At 44.6% G+C, this 18,464-nt stretch overlaps 1 protein-coding gene across 1 annotated transcript in view; it reads left to right on the top strand.

Annotated features, from left to right (window-relative positions):
• LOC106589174 (transmembrane protein 150A-like) overlaps positions 1-18,464 on the top strand; it is a 42,788-nt gene that overhangs the window by 23,681 nt on the left and 643 nt on the right. The window contains exons 5-6 of the mRNA XM_014178913.1: positions 12,526-12,532; positions 16,763-16,890. Coding sequence (XP_014034388.1) covers positions 12,526-12,532; positions 16,763-16,890 — 135 coding nt within the window. The remainder of the gene's footprint in view (positions 1-12,525; positions 12,533-16,762; positions 16,891-18,464) is intronic.

The following is an 18,464-nucleotide window of genomic DNA, read 5'->3' as shown; positions in this document are numbered from 1 at the left end:
AAGTTGAGAGTGGGGGTATCCATGGCATTTTCCAATTATGTTCCTATTTTACAAGTCAAGAAAATTGAGAACCTTTCATAATGTTGCCAAACAAAGACTCAACAAACTTACCTGAGACTCCCTGTGTCTGCCAGTCTGTCCCTGCATATCTGTCCCCAACTCTGCTGTCTGTGTGCCATCTGTTGCCTGCTCTGCCTAATGACATCATTGTGAAACATTTCCATTAGAATTTCATTTCTTTCTTATGAACATTTTATCAACTAGTCTTTGAGATATTAGGCTACTAGGCTACTAGGGTTCTTACTATGCGTTTTGGTGTATTTAAAAATACTCCGATGTCCGTCTTTTATTTTTCTGCCATTTTTTTACCTGGCTGGCTGGCTGGCTACACACACAGTGTGTAGGTTATTTACAGTAGGAGATGGGCTTCTATCATCTTCAATCATTCTATTTGGGCTTCGATCTAAAAGGTAGCTAGCAAATGTGAAACGGATTAAAATGACAAGAGTTGACAGCTGTATGAGTTCACCATTTACACAACATATGCTGCAACCTTTTGTAATTTTAATAGTTTGTTTCATTTTGGCTGGCTTCCAACAATAGCTGAATTTGCAAAGCTAGTGAGCACCAATTCAGTTTCAGTGGTGTTTGCTATAATCTTTGCTACCCTGGTTAAATAAAGGTGAAATAAAATAAATAAATAAAAGTTCCCTTGCGACAATTTAGCTTTTGCAACGAGACCATTAAATATATTTAAGACAATGGTAGAAGAGAGTGTAGTTCTGTTCAGTTTGGATTTCAGTTTATCGCTAACCTTATCACAGGGTCTTTGAAGCACTAACTTACATCATCTGCATGCTGATCTTGGAATAAATTGACGATAGCAAAGATTCCATCATTAACTACGCCACATAAATGGAATAGGTACTAGCTAGCTTAATAGTTAATATTTGCGTGCTAGCTCTGCATATTCAGCTAGTGTGTGTGCGCGATTGACTGGATTAACCTCAGGTCAGTTACGTGCATTGAGTGCCTTTCAGACAGTAGATACGACCTCTCTGTTGCCTAGCAAGCTAAGGAACTGGCAGTGGATCAAACCATTGTGAGGCAAAGGGTGGGGGGGTCGCAATCTTTTGAAACTTAAAAACGCGCTATTAACTTCTCTAGGGCCAGTGGGACGAAATCGTCCCACCTACGTAACAGCCAGTGGAATCCTGTGGCGCGTTATTCAAATACCTTAGAAATGCTATTACTTCAATTTCTCAAACATATGACTATTTTACACCATTTTAAAGACAAGACTCTCGTTAATCTAACCACACTGTCCGATTTCAAAAAGGCTTTACAACGAAACATTAGATTATGTCAGCAGAGTACCCAGCCAGAAATAATCAGACACCCATTTTTCAAGCTAGCATATAATGTCACATAAACCCAAACCACAGCTAAATGCAGCACTAACCTTTGATGATCTTCATCAGATGACACACGTAGGACATTATGTTATACAATACATGCATGTTTTGTTCAATCAAGTTCATATTTATGTCAAAAACCATCTTTTTACATTAGCATGTGACGTTCAGAACTAGCATACCCCCCGCAAACTTCCGGTGAATTTACTAAATTACTCACGATAAACGTTCACAAAAAACATAACAATTATTTTAAGAATTATAGATACAGAACTCCTATATGCACTCGCTATGTCCGATTTTAAAATAGCTCTTCGGTGAAAGCACATTTTGCAATATTCTAAGTAGATAGCCCGGCATCACAGTGCTAGCTATTTAGACACCCACCAAGTTTAGCCCTCACCAAAGTCAGATTTACTATAAGAAAAATGTTATTACCTTTGCTGTTCTTTGTCAGAATGCACTTCCAGGACTTCTACTTCAATAACAAATGTAGGTTTGGTTCAAAATAATCCATAGTTATGTTCAAATATCCTCTGTTTTGTTCGTGTGTTCAAGACACTATCCGAAGTGTAAAGAAGGGTGACGCGCACGACGCGTTTCGTGACAAAAAATTCTAAATATTCCATTACCGTACTTTGAAGCATGTCAACCGCTGTTTAAAATCAATTTTTATGCAATTTTTCTCGTAAAAAAGCGATAATATTCCGACCGGGAAAGCGTGTTTACGTTCAAAGAGAGAGAAAATAAAAACATGGGATCCCCTCGTGCACGAGCCTCAGTCTGATGGTCCTCTGATAGACCACTTATCCAAGGCGCTAAAGTTTTTCAGCCAGCGGCTGGAATTACATCATTCAGCTTTTTCCCGGGTTCTGAGAGCCTATGGGAGCCGTAGGAAGTGTCACGTTACAGCAAAGATCCTACATTTTCAATAAACAGAGCCAAGAAGCCCAAGGAATGGTCAGAGAGGGTACTTCCTGTACAGAATCTTCTCAGGTTTTTGCCTGCCATATGAGTTCTGTTATACTCACAGACACCATTCAAACAGTTTTAGAAACTTTAGGGTGTTTTCTATCCAAAGCCAATAATTATATGCATATTCTAGTTTCTGGGCAGTAGTAATAACCAGATTAAATCGGGTACATTTTTTATCTGGCCGTGTAAATACTGCCCCCTAGCCCTAACAGGTTAAGTGTCTATAATCAGCACAATTGCTTTCATTGCGTATTATTAATATTATTTAAATTACATAGTTATGTTTCAGTGATATATTGGGGGGGACAAATCATATTTTTCCCAGGATGGGAGGGTCGTGTCCCCCCGTGTCCCCCCGGGATTTCCGCCCCTGGTTTGGATTACAATGCAGATCAATGACTACTTCTGATGACGGCTATCCACTTAGTCATACCCAGTACACTGTACATAACTGTCAGTATTTCTGTAGTTCTGTCATCCTCTTATACTTTTACTGTAGAATTAAAAGAGTGGCCTCACTGGGCCTCCCTAAATGTAGTTGTTAAAGCTCCAGGTCGATGTTTTTCCAGCTGTGACTGTGCTCTAACCAGTTCTCTGTTCCACAAACAGAAAGCTATGCCCGAAACCCTCCATGGTCCCAGCTAACCCCTGTACTCCACTATCTGAAAGGAGCACTTTTTGTATGTGGCCCCCACTCCAACCTCACGTGAACTAAAAGCAGCAGCTCGACTGTGGGCAACTGCAGCAGTGCTGCTTCTTTGACACAGACTGTGCCTTTTTGGAATATTCAGCCTCAGAAACCTTAACTGCCAAGGAATTTCCCAAATAAGGACTGGAGACCTTAAACCTATGATTAGCTTATTGAACCCTGTTCAAATGTACAGTATTTATGTACAGTATTTGCAATTGTATAATTTGTACTGTTGATCCACACAAACCAAGTTTCTCCCCTCCCCAGTACAGTTGGAATGGGCTGGTTTTGAAGTGATAATCAAACAGTACAGTAAATGTAATATCCCCCACGGTTAAGTTTGTTTGAACAGGCCTCTCTTATGTCGAGTAGCGGTTAGAGGAACTGCTTGTGGGTTGAAGAGCTAGTGATCACATACTCAAACAGACTAAAAGAACACACCACCAAAAAAGCCACAAAGGGCTGGTTAGTGGTTTGAGGGTCTTGAAATATGGTGCAACATAATTACACTTTATGGTTATTCTTTTGGACCTTTGGAGGCCAGAGGGCAATGCTCACTGTGAGGTATATCAGATAAGGTTAAACGTGAACAAGGCACACCTGTTTCCTATACGTTTTTTTTAAGAGAAAACGCAGGAATTTGGAAACTTGTCATTAGCCTGTCTCTGCTGTTTCTGTGTGTGTGTGCGTGTGCGTGTGTGTGTGTGTGCGCACGCACGCATGCATTTATTTAACTTGTATTTAACTAGGCAAGTCAGTTAAGAACAATTCTTACTTACAATGACGGCCTACCAAAAAGGCAAAAGGCCTCCTGCGGGGATGGGATTAAAAAATGTAAAAAGAAATATAGGACAAAATACACATCATGACAAGAGAGACAACACTGCATAAAGAGAGACCTAAAGACAACAACATCGCAAGGCAGCAACACACGACAACACAGCATGGTAGCAACACAACATGACAACAACATGGTAGCAACACAACATGGTGGCAGCACAAAACATGGAACAAACATTATTGGGCACAGACAACAGCTCAAAGGGCAAGAAGGTAGAGACAACAATACATCACGCAAAGCAGCCACAACTGAGTGTCCATGATTGAGTCTTTGAATGAAGAGAGTGAGATAAAACTGTCCAGTTTGAGTGTTTGCAGCTCGTTCCAGTCGCTGGCTGCAGCGATCTGAAAAGACGAGAGACCCAGGGATGTGTGTGCTTTGGGGACATTTAACAGAATGTGACTGGCAGAATGGGTGTTGTATGTGGACGATGAGAGCTACAGTAGATATTTCAGATAGGGGGGAGTGAGGCCTGAGAGGGTTTTATAAATAAGCATCAACCAGTGGGTCTTGCGACAGGTATACAGAGATGACCCGTTTACAGTGGAGTATAGAGTGCATCTCTGTCCTATAAGGAGCATTGGTGGCAAATCTGATAGCCGAATTGTAAAGAACATCTAGCCGCTCGAGGGCACCCTTACCTGCCGATCTATAAATTATGTCTCTGTAATCTAGCATGGGTAGGATGGTCATCTGAATCAGGGTTAGTTTGGCAACTGGGGTGAAAGAGGAGCGATAGAGGAAACCAAGTCTAGATTTAACTTTAGCCTGCAGCTTTGATATGTGCTGAGAAAAGGACAGTGTACCGTCTAGCCATACTCCCAAGTACTTGTATGAGGTGACTACCTCAAGCTCTAAGCCCTCAGCGGTAGTAATCACACCTGTGGAGAGAGGGGCATTCTTCTTACCAAACCACATGATCTTTGTTTTGGAGGTGTTCAGAACAAGGTTAAGGGTAGGGAAAGCTTGTTGGACACCAAGAAAGCTTTGTTGTAGAGTGTTTAACACAAAATCCGGGGAGGGGCCAGCTAAGTATAAGACTGTATCATCTGCATATAAATGGATTAGAGCGTGTCCTACTGCCTGAGTTATGTTATTGATGTAAATTGAGAAGAGCGTGGGGCCTAGGATCGAGCCTTGGGGTACAACCTTGGTGACAGGCAGTGGCTGAGACAGCAGATGTTCTGGCTTTATACACTGCGCTCTTTGAGAGAGGTAGTTAGCAAACCAGGCCAAAGACCCCTCAGAGACACTAATACTCTTTAGCCGGCCCACAAGAATGGAATGGTCTACCGCAGTGGTTCCAAAACTTTTTATAGTCCCGTACCTTTCAAACATTCAACGTCCAGCTGCGTACCCCCTCTAGCACCAGGGTCAGCGCACTCTCAAATGTTGTTTTTTGCCATCATTGTAAGCCTGCCACACACACTATGTATGATACATTTATTAAACATAAGAATGAGTGTGAGTTTGTGTCACAACCCGGCTCATGGGAAGTGACAAAGACCTCTTATAGGACCAGGGCATAAATAATAATATAATAATAATCCATAATTTTGCTCTTTATTTAGCCATCTTACATATAAAACCTTATTTGTTTATAAAACATTGTGAATACCTCACCACAGGTTAATGAGAAGGGTGTGCTTGAAAGGTTGCACATAACTCTGCAGTGTGGGGTTGTATTGGAGAGAGTCTCAGTCTTAAACCATTTTCCACACACAGTCTGTGTCTGTATTTAGTTTTCATGCCAGTGAGGGCTGAGAATCCACTCTCACATAGGTACGTGGTTGCAAAGGGCATCAGTGTCTTAACAGTGCGACAGATTTTCCAAGGCAAGAAACTCTGAGCGCAGCCCTTTCCAGAAATCTGGCAGTGGCTTCTGATTAAATTCAATTTTCACAGAACCGCTTGTTGCAATTTCGATCAGGCTCCCTTGTTCAGATATCGGTAAGTGGACTGGAGGCAGGACATGAAAGGGATAACGAATCCAGTTGTTTGTGTCGTCCGTTTCAGGGAAGTACCTGCGTAATTGTTCACCCAGCTCACTCAGGTGCTTCGCTATATCACATTTGACATTGTCCATAAGCTTGAGTTCATATGCACACAAAAAAATCATACAGTGATGGAAAGACCTGTGTGTTGTCCTTGTTAATGCAGACAGAAAAGAGCTCCAACTTCTTAATCATAGCCTCAATTCTGTCCCACACATTGAATATAGTTGTGGAGAGTCCCTGTAATCCTAGATTCAGATCATTAAGGTGAGAAAAAACATCACCCAAATAGGGCAGTCGTGTGAGAAACTTGTCATCATGCCAGTGGTCAGACAAGTGAAAATGATGGTCAATAAAGAAAAGTTTAAGCTCGTCTCTCAATAAAAAAACTGTCAATACTTTGCCCCTTGATAACCAGCACCAGCAGTATGTTGTAAAAGCGTTGCATGGTCACTGACCATATCATTGCATAATGGAGAAAATACACGAGAGTTCAGGGGCCTTGCTTTAACAAAGTTAACCATTTTCACTGTAGTATCCAAAACGTCTTTCAATCTGTCAGGCATTCCCTTGGCAGCAAGATCCTTTCGGTGGATGCTACAGTGTAACCAAGTGGCGTCAGGAGCAACTACTTGCACAAGCGTTACCACTCCACTATGTCTCCCTGTCATGGCTTTTGCGACATCAGTACAGATACCAACACATCTTGACCACCAAAGTCTATTTGATGTCACAAAGCTGTCCAGTACCTTAACCTGTTGGGGATAGGGGGCAGTATTTGCACGGCTGGATAAAAAACATACCCGAATTAATCTGGTTACTACTCCTGCCCAGTAACTAGAATATGCATATAATTATTAGCTTTGGATAGAAAACACCCTAAAGTTTCTAAAACTGTTTGAATGGTGTCTGTGAGTATAACAGAACTCATATGGCAGGCAAAAACCTGAGAAGATTCCAAACAGGAAGTACCCTCTCTGACCATTCCTTGGGCTTCTTGCCTCTGTTTATTGAACATTTCGGATCTTTGCTGTAACGTGACACTTCCTACGGCTCCCATAGGCTCTCAGAACCCGGGAAAAAGCTGAATGATATCGAGGCAGCCCCTGGCTGAAACACATTAGCGCGTTTGGATAGTGGCCTGTCAGAGGACCATCAGACTGGGGCTCGTGCACGAGGGCACGAGATGTTTTTATTTTCTCTCTCTTTGAACGAAAACCACCACTCCCGGTCGGAATATTATCGCTTTTTTACGAGAAAAATGGCATAAAAATTGATTTTAAACAGCGGTTGACATGCTTCGAAGTACGGTAATGGAATATTTAGAAATGTTTTGTCACGAAATGCGTCGTGCTCGTCACCCTTCTTTACCATTCGGATAGTGTCTTGAACGCACGAACAAAACGCCGCTATTTGGATATAACTATGGATTATTTGGGACCAAACCAACATTTGTTATTGAAGTAGAAGTCCTGGGAGTGCATTCTGACGAAGAACAGCAAAGGTAATACCATTTTTCTTATAGTAAATCTGACTTTGGTGAGTGCTAAACTTGCTGGGTGTCTAAATAGCTAGCCCTGTGATGCCGGGCTATCTACTGAGAATATTGCAAAATGTGCTTTCACCGAAAAGCTATTTTAAAATCGGACATAGCGAGTGCATAGAGGAGTTCTGTATCTATAATTCTTAAAATAATTGTTATGTTTTTTGTGAACGTTTATCGTGAGTAATTTAGTAAATTCACCGGAAGTGTTCGGTGGGAATGCTAGTCACATGCTAGTCACATGCTAATGTAAAAAGCTGGTTTTTGATATAAATATGAACTTGATTGAACAAAACATGCATGTATTGTATAACATAATGTCCTAGGGGTGTCATCTGATGAAGATCATCAAAGGTTAGTGCTGCATTTAGCTGTGGTTTGGGTTTATGTGACATTATATGCTAGCTTGAAAAATGGGTGTCTGATTATTTCTGGCTGGGTACTCTGCTGACATAATCTAATGTTTTGCTTCCATTGTAAAGCCTTTTTGAAATCAGACAGTGTGGTTAGATTAACGGGAGTCTTGTCTTTAAAATGGTGTAAAATAGTCATATGTTTGAGAAATTGAAGTAATAGCATTTCTAAGGTATTTGAATATCGCGCCACGGGATTACACTGGCTGTTGAGTAGGTGGGACGATTTCAAGCGTCCCACCTAGCCCATAGAGGTTTAAACTATCCTCTCATGTTGTCCTGGTTTCCAGTGGTTTGCAGAAGAGGATGTCTTCTTAATTGACCCCCCCCCCCCCCCATAAACATAACAGACATATACCAGGAGCTGTGCCAGGCCCGTCACGTCTGTTGACTCATACAGCTGTAACGCATATAATTAACTGGATTGTATGCTAAGCAGTAATTGTTCCAAAACATCTCCTGCCATGTCACCGATGCGTCGTGAAACAGTGTAGTTTGATGAAGCCATTGTCTGTATAGTTTTTTTGGCCTTTCCCCCAGCATTTTCCCAGCCATATCCGCGACAGCAGGAAGAATTAAGTCATCCACAATGGTATGGGGCCTGCCTGTCCTAGCCAGTCGGTAGCTCACCATATAAGACGCTTCTATCCCCTTCTTATTAATGGTATCTGTTGCTTTTATACTTGTCTTAATACGTGAAAGTTGTCTTTATTCTCGCTCTTGTGGCTTATTTTTCAAATTGTCATGTTTCATTTCTAAATGTCTGCGCAAGAGTGAAGGTTTCCCGCGAGAGAGTGTGATTGGATATTAATTATTTGACTAGGCTACCTGTATTTCATATTATGTTATTTCACTGAACACTAGATGGTTTAATTTTATTTTTGGCAGTGAAACGAGGCTACTCAGACGAGGAAAAAGAACTCACCCAAATAATAAAATATAAATGTACTGTTTTGTGGAATATTTATATCATTTTTTTATTTAAAGAAAAATGTGAATCACATTTTTATTTGGCATACCCCCCGACGGCATTGCGTGTACCCCTTGGAGTTTGGGAATACCTGGTCTACCGTATCAAAAGATCTGGCCAATAAAAATAGCAGGACAACATTGCTTTGAATCAAGGGCAATGGTGACATCATTGAGGACCTTTAAGGTTGCAGTGACACATCCATAACCTAAGCGGAAACCAGATTGCATACCAGAGAGAATACTAGTAGACATCAAGAAAGCCAGTCAGTTGATTATTGACAAGTTTTTCCAACACTTTTGATAAACAGGGCAAAATAGAAATAGGCCTATAACAGTTTAAAACAAAAAGAGGGAGAAGCGTCGGGGCTAGTCGCATTAGAAGGGGCAAGGAGGCATGGCCGATTCAAATAGGAATCCTTACTTAATGAAGTGGTGATTAAAGAGCTCAGCGATGTGCTTCTTGTCAGTAACAACCACATCATCAACATTAAGGGACATGGGCAGCTGTGAGGAGGAGGGTTTATTCTCCAGGTCTTTAACTGTTTTCCAGAACTTCTTGGGGTTAGACCCACAGAGAGAGAACTACTCCTTAAAGTAACTAACTTTGGCTTTCCGGATAACCTGAGTGCACTTATTTCTCATTTGCTTGAACGAGAGCCAGTTAGCCTGAATATGCGTGTGCCGAGCCTTTCGCCAAATGCAATTCTTGAGGTGGAGTAACTCTGCAAGATCACAGTCGAACCAGGAGCTGAACCTGTTTTTAATTCTAATTTTCTTTATGGGGGCGTGTTTGTTAACAATACCACTGAAAATACAAAAAAAGAAGTCCAACCGTCTTCGACAGAGGGATCAAGCTGATTATATACCATTTTACAGAGGCCAGTTCATGAAGGAAGGCTTGCTCATTCAAGTTTTTTAGCAAGCGTCGATGACAAATCAGGACAGGTTGTTTCACTGAGCAGCCATTACGAACACAGGCTGTAAAACAGTGATCACTATGGTCATTCTTAAAGCTCATGGTTTGTTATGTGGTATGTAGCCAGTAATACATCATCATAGTCAACATCTTGGAAAATATTTTGCAGCTTACAGCAGAAGCAAAGAATTTGGTGAATTTGAAATGGATTACAAACATTCAGTCACATTCACACAGTGTTCTGATCAGTTGCACATCTACAGTACTTCAAATATCTTAATGACCTGTTGAAAGCATAAACAAACCCAGTACGACAAGTAGAACTTGTGAGGTCATCCAGTCCTGAGAGACCTATTTCTTAACCCTTTTAAAACCAGGCAGGTTAGGGGTCAGAGAGAAAAGGACAGGGTCATATTTACTGTTCTTTTAGCAGGCTTTTAGCATACTCTAACAGTGAAATTGTGTTTTTTGTTTTACTTAATACAGGTGGCACACATACACACACCTCGGGAATATCCCACACTGTCACTTCCACCGAAGTCGGTTCCTCTCCTTGTTCGGGCGGCGTTTGGCGGTCGGCGTCACCGGTCTTCTAGCCATCGTCGATCCATTTTTCATTTTCCATTTGTTTAATCTTGTTTTCCTACACACCTGGTTCTCATTTCCCTCATTAAGTGTTGTGTATTTAACCCTCTGTTCCCCCCCATGTCTTGGTGTGGAATTGTTGTAAGTGCTTGTGCACATGTTTACTGCTGCGCGTCGGGTTTTGGACCCATGTTGGTTATTTCTTTATGCCATTGGTTTTGAAATTAAACTGCTCCGGCTATTACCTAGTTCTGCTCATCCTGCATCTGACTTCATTGCCACCAGTTACGCACACCTGTTTGTGCATGTTTACTTTCCTGAGTTTTCCCCGCATTCCCAGCATAAGGCGCTCGTCGATTCAGGCGCGGCTGGGAATTGTATCGACAGAGCATTCGCCCATAGGTTAGGGATTCCTATTGTTCCAGAGGTTAGGCCTTTCCCAGTTCACGCTCTGGACAGTCGACCATTAGGGTCCGGTGTAATTAGGGAAGCTACCATCACCCTGGGCATGGTGACGCAGGGGGGTCACGAGGAGAGAATCAGTCTCTTCCTCATTGACTCTCCTGCGTTTCCCGTGGTACTAGGCCTTCCCTGGTTAGCTCGTCATGACCCCACCATTTCATGGCAACAGAGGGCTCTCATGGGGTGGTCGCGAGAGTGCTCAGGGAGGTGTTCAGGGGTTTCCGTTGGTGCTACTACGGTGGAGAGTCCAGACCAGGTCTCCACCATGCGCATTCCCCCAGAATATGCCGATTTGGCTCTCGCTTTCTCCAAAAAGAAGGCGACTCAATTACCACCCCATCGACTGGGGGATTGTGCGATAAATCTCCTGGTAGACGCAGCACTTCCCAGGAGTCACGTATATCCCCTGTCACAGGCGGAGACGGCGGCTATTGAAACATATGTCTCCGAACCCCTGCGTCAGGGGTACATTCGGTCCTCCACTTCACCCGCCTCCTCGAGTGTCTTTTTTGTGAAGAAGAAGGAGGGAGGTCTGCGCAAGTGTATTGACTACCGAGGCCTAAATCAGACCACGATGAGGTACAGTTACCCGCTACCTCTTATCGCCACAGCGATTGAGTCAATGCACGGGGCGCTCTTCTTCACCAAACTACCAGTGAGGGAAAAAAGTATTTGATCCCCTGCTGATTTTATACGTTTGCCCACTGCCAAAGAAATGATCAGTCTATAATTTTAATGCTAGGTTTATTTGAACAGTGAGAGACAGAATAACAACAAAAAATCCAAAAATACGCAAGTCAAAAATGTTATACATTGATTTGCATTTTAATGAGGGAAATAAGTATTTGACCCCTCTGCAAAACATGACTTAGTACTTGGTGGCAAAACCCTTGTTGGCAATCACAGAGGTCAGACGTTTCTTGTAGTTGGCCACCAGGTTTTGCACACATCTCAGGAGGGATTTTGTCCCACTCCTCTTTGCAGATCTTCTCCAAGTCATTAAGGTTTCAAGGCTGACGTTTGGTAACTCCAACATTCAGCTCCCTCCACAGATTTTCTATGGGATTAAGGTCTGGAGACTGGCTAGGCCACTCCAGGACCTTAATGTGCTTCTCCTTGAGCCACTCCTTTGTTGCCTTGGCCGTGTGTTTTGGGTCATTGTCATGCTGGAATACCCATCCATGACCCATTTTCAATGCCATGGCTGAGGGAAGGAGGTTCTCACCCAAGATTTGACGGTACATGGCCTCGTCCATCGTCCCTTTGATGCGGTGAAGTTGTCCTGTCCCCTTAGCAGAAAAACACCCCCAAAGCATAATGTTTCCACCTCCATGTTTGATGGTGGGAATGGTGTTCTTGGGGTCATAGGCAGCATTCCTCCTCCTCCAAACCCGGCGAGTTGAGTTGATGCCAAAGAGCTCCATTTTGGTGTCATCTGACCACAACACTTTCACCCAGATGTTCATTGGCAAACTTCAGACGGGCATGTATATGTGCTTTCTTGAGCAGGGGGACCTTGCGGGCGCTGCAGGATTTCAGTCCTTCAAGGCGTAGTGTTTTATCAATTGTTTTCTTGGTGTCTATGGTCCCAGCTGCCTTGAGATCATTGACAAGATCCTCTTGTGTAGTTCTGGGCTGATTCCTCACTGTTCTCATGATCATTGCAACTCCACGAGGTGAGATCTTGCATGGAGCTCCAGGCCAAGGGAGATTGACAGTTCTTTTGTGTTTCTTCCATTTGCGAATAATCGCACCAACTGTTGTCACCTTCTCACCAAGCTGCTTGGCGATGGTCTTGTAACCCATTCCAGCCTTGTGTAGGTCTACAGTCTTGCCCCTGACATCCTTGGAGAGCTCTTTGGTCTTGGCCATGGTGGAGAGTTTGGAATCTGATTGATTGATTGATTGCTTCTGTGGACAGGTGTCTTTTATACAGGTAACAAGCTGAAATTAGGAGCACTCCCTTTAAGAGTGTGCTCCTAATCTCAGCTCATTACCTGTATAAAAGACACCTGAGAGCCAGAAATCTTTCTGATTGAGAGGGAGTCAAATAGTTATTTCCCTTATTAAAATGCAAATCAATTTATAACATTTTTGACATGCGTTTTTCTGGATTTTTTTTGCTGTTATTCTGTTTCTCACTGTTCAAATAAACCTACCATTAAAATTATAGACTGATAATTTCTTTGTCAGTGGGCAAACATACAAAATCAGCAGGGGATCAAATACTTTTTTCCCTCACTGTAGATCTCAGGAGCGCTTACAACCTGGTGCGTATCAGGGAGGGAGATGAGTGGAAGACGGTGTTCAGTACAACCTCAGGGCATTATGAGCACCTCGTCATTGATGAATGCTCCATCAGTCTTCCAAGCCTTTGTAGACGAGATCTTCAGGGACCTGCACGAGCAGGGTGTAGTGGTGTATATTGATGACATTCTGATATACTCCACTACACGCGCCGAGCATGTGTCCCTGGTGCGCAGGGTGCTTGGTCAACTGTTGGAGCATGACCTGTACGTCAAGGCTGAGAAGTGCCTGTTCTTCCAACAGTCCGTCTCTTTCCTAGGGTACCGCATTTCCACCTCAGGGGTGGAGATGGAGAGTGACCGCATTTAAGCCGTGCATAATTGGCTGACTCTCACCACGGTAAAGGAGGTGCAGCGGTTTCTAGGGTTTGCCAATTACTACCAGAGTTTTATCCAGGGTTTTGGTCAGGTAGCGGCTCCCATTACCTCACTGCTGAATGGAGAACCGGTGGTTTTGCAGTGGTCGGCTGAGACGGACAGGGCTTTTGGTCACCTGAGGGCTCTGTTTACCTCAGCTCCCGTGCTGGCCCATCCGGATCCCTCTTTGGCGTTCATAGTGGAGGTGGACATGTCCGAGCCTGGGATAGGAGCCGTGCTATCTCAGCGCTCAGGTACGCCACCAAAGCTCCGCCCCTGTGCTTCTCGAGGAAGCTCAGCCCGGTGGAGCGAAACTATGACGTGGGGGACCGGGAGCTGTTGGCTGTGGTCAAGGCTCTGAAGGCGTGGAGACATTGGCTTGAGGGGGCTAAACACCCTTTTCTCATCTGGACTGACCACCACAATGTGAAGCACATCCGGGCAGCGAGGACACTGAACCCTCGCCAGGCAAGGTGGGCCATGTTTTTCATCCGTTTTGTTTTCACACTTTCTTACAAACCAGGTGCCCAGAACGAGAAGGCAGACACACTGTCCCGACTGTATGACACAGAGGAGCGGCCCATGGATCCCACTCCCATACTCCCAGTCTCCTGCCTGGTGGCACCAGTAGTGTGGGAGCTGGATGGGGACATTGAGCAGGCGTTACGTGCAGAGCCCGCTCCCCTCCAGTGTCCCGCTGGGCGTCTGTACGTTCCATCTGCTGTCCGTGATTGGCTGATCTATTGGGCCCACACGTCACCTTCCTCTGGTCATCCAGGCATCGGTTGGACGGTGGGCTGTCTGAGTGGGAAGTACTGGTGGCCCACTTTGGCCAATGATGTGAGGGTTTATGTTTCTTCTTGCTCGGTGTGCACTCAGTGTAAGGCTCCTAGGCACCTGCCCAGAGGTAAGTTACACCCCTTACCCATTCCACAATGTCCATGGTCGCACCTGTTGATCGATTTCCTGACCAATCTCCCTCCATCACAGGGAAACACCACGATCCTGGTCGTTGTGGATTGTTTCTCTAAGTCCTGCCGTCTCCTTCCTCTGTCCGGTCTCCCTATGGCCCTACAGACTGCAGAGGCCTTGTTTACGCACGTCTTCCAGCACTACGGGGTGCCTGAGGATATAGTGTCTGATCGGGGTCCCCAGTTCACTTCGAGGTTCTGGAGGGCGTTCATGGAACGTCTGGGGGTCTCGATCAGCCTTACCTCGGGTTTTCACCCTGAGAGTAACGGGCAGGTGGAGAGAGTTAACCAGGATGTGGGTAGGTTTCTGAGGTCTTATTGCCAGGACCGGCCAGGGGAGTGGGCGGCATTTGTGCCCTGGGCAGAGATGGCCCAGAACTCGCTCTGCCACTCCTCCACTAACCTCTCCCCCTTCCCGTGCGTACTGGGGTATCAGCCGGTTCTGGCTCCTTGGCATCAGTCAGACCGAGGCTCCTGCAGTGGATGACTGGTTCCGGCGCGCGGAGGAGACATGGGACGCCACTCATGTTCACCTTCAGCGCGCCCTGCTGCGCCAGAAAGCCAGCGCAGACCGTCACCGCAGTGAGGCCCCGGTGTTCGCACCAGGGGTCCGGGTCTGGCTCTCAACCCGAAACCTGCCCCTCTGCCTGCCCTGCCGGAAGCTGGGTCCATGGTTTGTGGGGCCATTAAAAATCCGGAGGAGAGTGAACCAGGTGAGTTACAGCTTCCCCCCCCAATTACCGTATTAACCTCTCGTTCCATGTGTCTCTCCTCAGGCCGGTGGTGGCTGGCCCGCTCCAGGAATCTGAGGTGCGGGAGGTTCCTCCGCCCCCTCTGGACATCGAGGGGGTCCCAGCGTACTCCGTTCGATCCATACTGAATTTGAAGCGTCAGGCGAGGGGCCTTCAGTACCTCCGTGGACTAGGAGGGGTACCGTCCAGAAGAGAGATGCTGGGTTCCGGTGGAGGACGTGTTGGACCCCTCAATGCTGCGGGAGTTCCACCGTCTCCGTCCGGATCACCCTGCACCTCGCCCTCTGGGTCGTCCTCGAGGCTGGTGTCGGCACACTGCTGGAGCCGCGTGTCAAGGGGGGGGGTACTGTCACGACTTCCACCGAAGTCGTTTCCTCTCGTTGTTCGGGTGGTGTTCGGCGGTCAGCGTCACCGGTCTTCTAGCCATCGTCGATCCATTTTTCATTTTCCATTTGTTTTGTCTTGTTTTCCTACACACCTGGTTCTCATTTCCCTCATTAAGTGTTGTGTATTTAACCCTCTGTTCCCCCCCATGTCTTGGTGTGGAATTGTTTGTTGTAAGTGCTTGTGCACATGTTTACTGGTGCGCGTTTGGTTTTGGACCCATGTTGGTTATTTCTTTATGCCGTTGGGTTTTGAAATTAAACTGCTCTGGCTATTACCTAGTTCTGCTCTCCTGCGTCCAACTTCATTGCCACCAGTTACGCACCCCTTTACACACACATCAAAGCTTTCCTCAATTCTTCCCACTCCCACAAACAAAACACTGTTTTTGTTAGAGCACACGCACTGTGAGAGCATTTACTTAACTCTGAGGTGTGGCGTACAGATGAGAAGAATAATCATGTCTGAAACCCCACTAACCACAAAGTAGATCCTAACTAGTGAAGTTGCCGGAAAATCACTACTAAACAGGGATTTTTATTGCATTATCCGATGTATTATCAAAGAACAGCCCTTGTTCTCACTGACGACACACACATCTTTACACACTCACTCGCTTGGTGGTGATATGGACACCAGATGTGAATACCATGTGCATCCAATGGAATTGTGGGAGAACAGTTTGCTGTTCTTGGAAGTGTTGTGCGACTGCAGAGAAGCCTTCATTGGGCAGCTTGGTAAACAGCCGTCAGGAATTGGCACACTACGTGGTTTCCAATTTTTAACAACTTGGCGAAGTCGGCACATCTTGGCCCTAATGATGTGCACTCTATCATCTTTTCCATCTTGCAACTCACAACCAAAAGTGGGGGAATATGTAGTGGATTGGGAAGAAGATGTACAAGGTTACTCCCTCCCTACTGATTCAGAGGGATTGGGTTAAATGTGGAAGACACATTTTATTTGAATGCATTCAGTTGTACAACTGACTAGGTATCCCCCTTTTCTTTCCTTTACTCTGCAAGAGGCACATTTAGAGTTTTGTTTGATGTTGCTTCCATGCTGTAGCAGATTTGATAGTGAACCGTCAACAGATGAGTGGCTTTCTCTGCTTGATAGTTAGGTGAAAATTTAAATCGTAGTTTTTTTCCTCATCTGTCTATCCCTCTCTCTTCCCTCCCCCAGTGATGTTGATAGGGCTGCTGCGGTATGCCCACGTCATAGAGAAGCACCAGAACTGTGTCCTCAACACGGCCAGCCTCTCCACTGGCTGGATCTGTGCTGCAGGACTCATCATGGTGGGCAACTTCCAGGTAAGAACAGAAGTGATGTCAGTCCCACAGTGGAGCATCTCTCTCACTAAGCTCTTGAGAGGTGTAGGATGAAGGTGAAATGTGCTTAACTGTTGGAGGCCTGTGCTCAGGTTTGACCATTGTATAGGCTGTGTAGGCTACTGTCTGTGGTATAGTAGATAGTAACAAGATGCAACTCCACACTTCTAAACTAAGACAGCATGTCCATTTTATGTATGATTGCATACAATTTTATTACAGTATTACATGCATAGAAAATTACTTTTATTTCCAAAAAGGCCCTTGTAATCATTATCTTAGCCTGTGGGATTTTCACTACATCCAGGCATTGTAAATCACAATTACTTTATTGAAGCCTTGCCAAGTGTTTGATGTTCTCAGTAAGCTGGAGTTCCCTCAGGTGTGGTTTAGCAACTCTGAGGGGGGATTTTGTTGCTGCATGGCCCATTACACACATTTTGGTCATGAACATAATTTCAAAGGTTCAATTAATTACAAAAATATTTTCATGACAATTTTCATATAATGTCCAAAATAAAGGGAAATAGTCTCCTCTGGGGGCTCTGTACTGTAAAGTAAACATGTTTCTTTGACAGCTAGCTGACCACTATGCAGGTTGATGAACTGCAAGAAGTGTTTTGTAGGTGGGTGCCATGGCAACACAAGGTGTCCTTGGCCTCTTTCTGACATATTGGTAACTGCCATAATAAAGGAAACACCAACATAAAGTGTCTTAAAGGCCATTTGGGCCACCACAAGCTGCCAGAACAGCTTCAATGTTCGTTGGCCAACCAGGTCATCCGTGATACAAGTAAGTATTCAAAGGCTATCCATGTTTGAGGACATCGGTAGACGTGAAAACGGGTAATTAGGGGCAATTCCTTCAAGTAGGTTTCTGTTTTATTAGGGCCTTATGGACATGGATGGTGGATGGGCATAAGCATCTGCCTCTGATTCAAAAGGTTGCAAGTTCAAATCCAGCGATAGAAAGTGTGCTTAAGGTTAAGTTTAGTCATTAACTCAGAATTTTTAAGGTTAGGCATTAACTCCAAATGGTTAAGGTAAAGTTTAAGGTTAGGGTTAGGATTGCAAGTTCGAATCCAGTGATAAAATTTGTTTTTTAGATTTTTGTTTTACACCTATCCCAAACCTTAACCCTCACTCACCATAACCATTCGGCGTTAATGCCTAACCTTAAACACTTCAAAATGTGACATTTGCAACAATTTCAAAATGTGATGTTTGAGAAAGATGGATTAACATCTAATTCTTACATGAGACTGTGAGAGCTTGGCATAGATTCTACGAGTCTCTGGAACTCTGTTGGAGGGATGCGACACCATTCTTCCCCGAGAAATGTCATTAATTGGTTGTTTTGTTGATGGAAAACGCTGTCTCAGGTGCCACTCCAGCATTTCCAATAAGTGTTTAATTAGGTTGAGATCTGGTGACTGAGACACACACACATACACACACACCACAGGAGGTTGGTGGCACCTTAATTGGGGAGGACGGGCTCATGGTAATGGCTGGAGCAGAATAAGTGGAATGGTATCAAAAACATCAAACGCATG

The sequence above is a fragment of the Salmo salar genome, chromosome 28 (genome assembly GCF_965601325.2).
Source record: "Salmo salar chromosome 28, fSalSal1, whole genome shotgun sequence".
NCBI lineage: Eukaryota > Metazoa > Chordata > Actinopteri > Salmoniformes > Salmonidae > Salmo > Salmo salar.
This window is presented reverse-complemented; position numbering and strand designations above follow the sequence as displayed.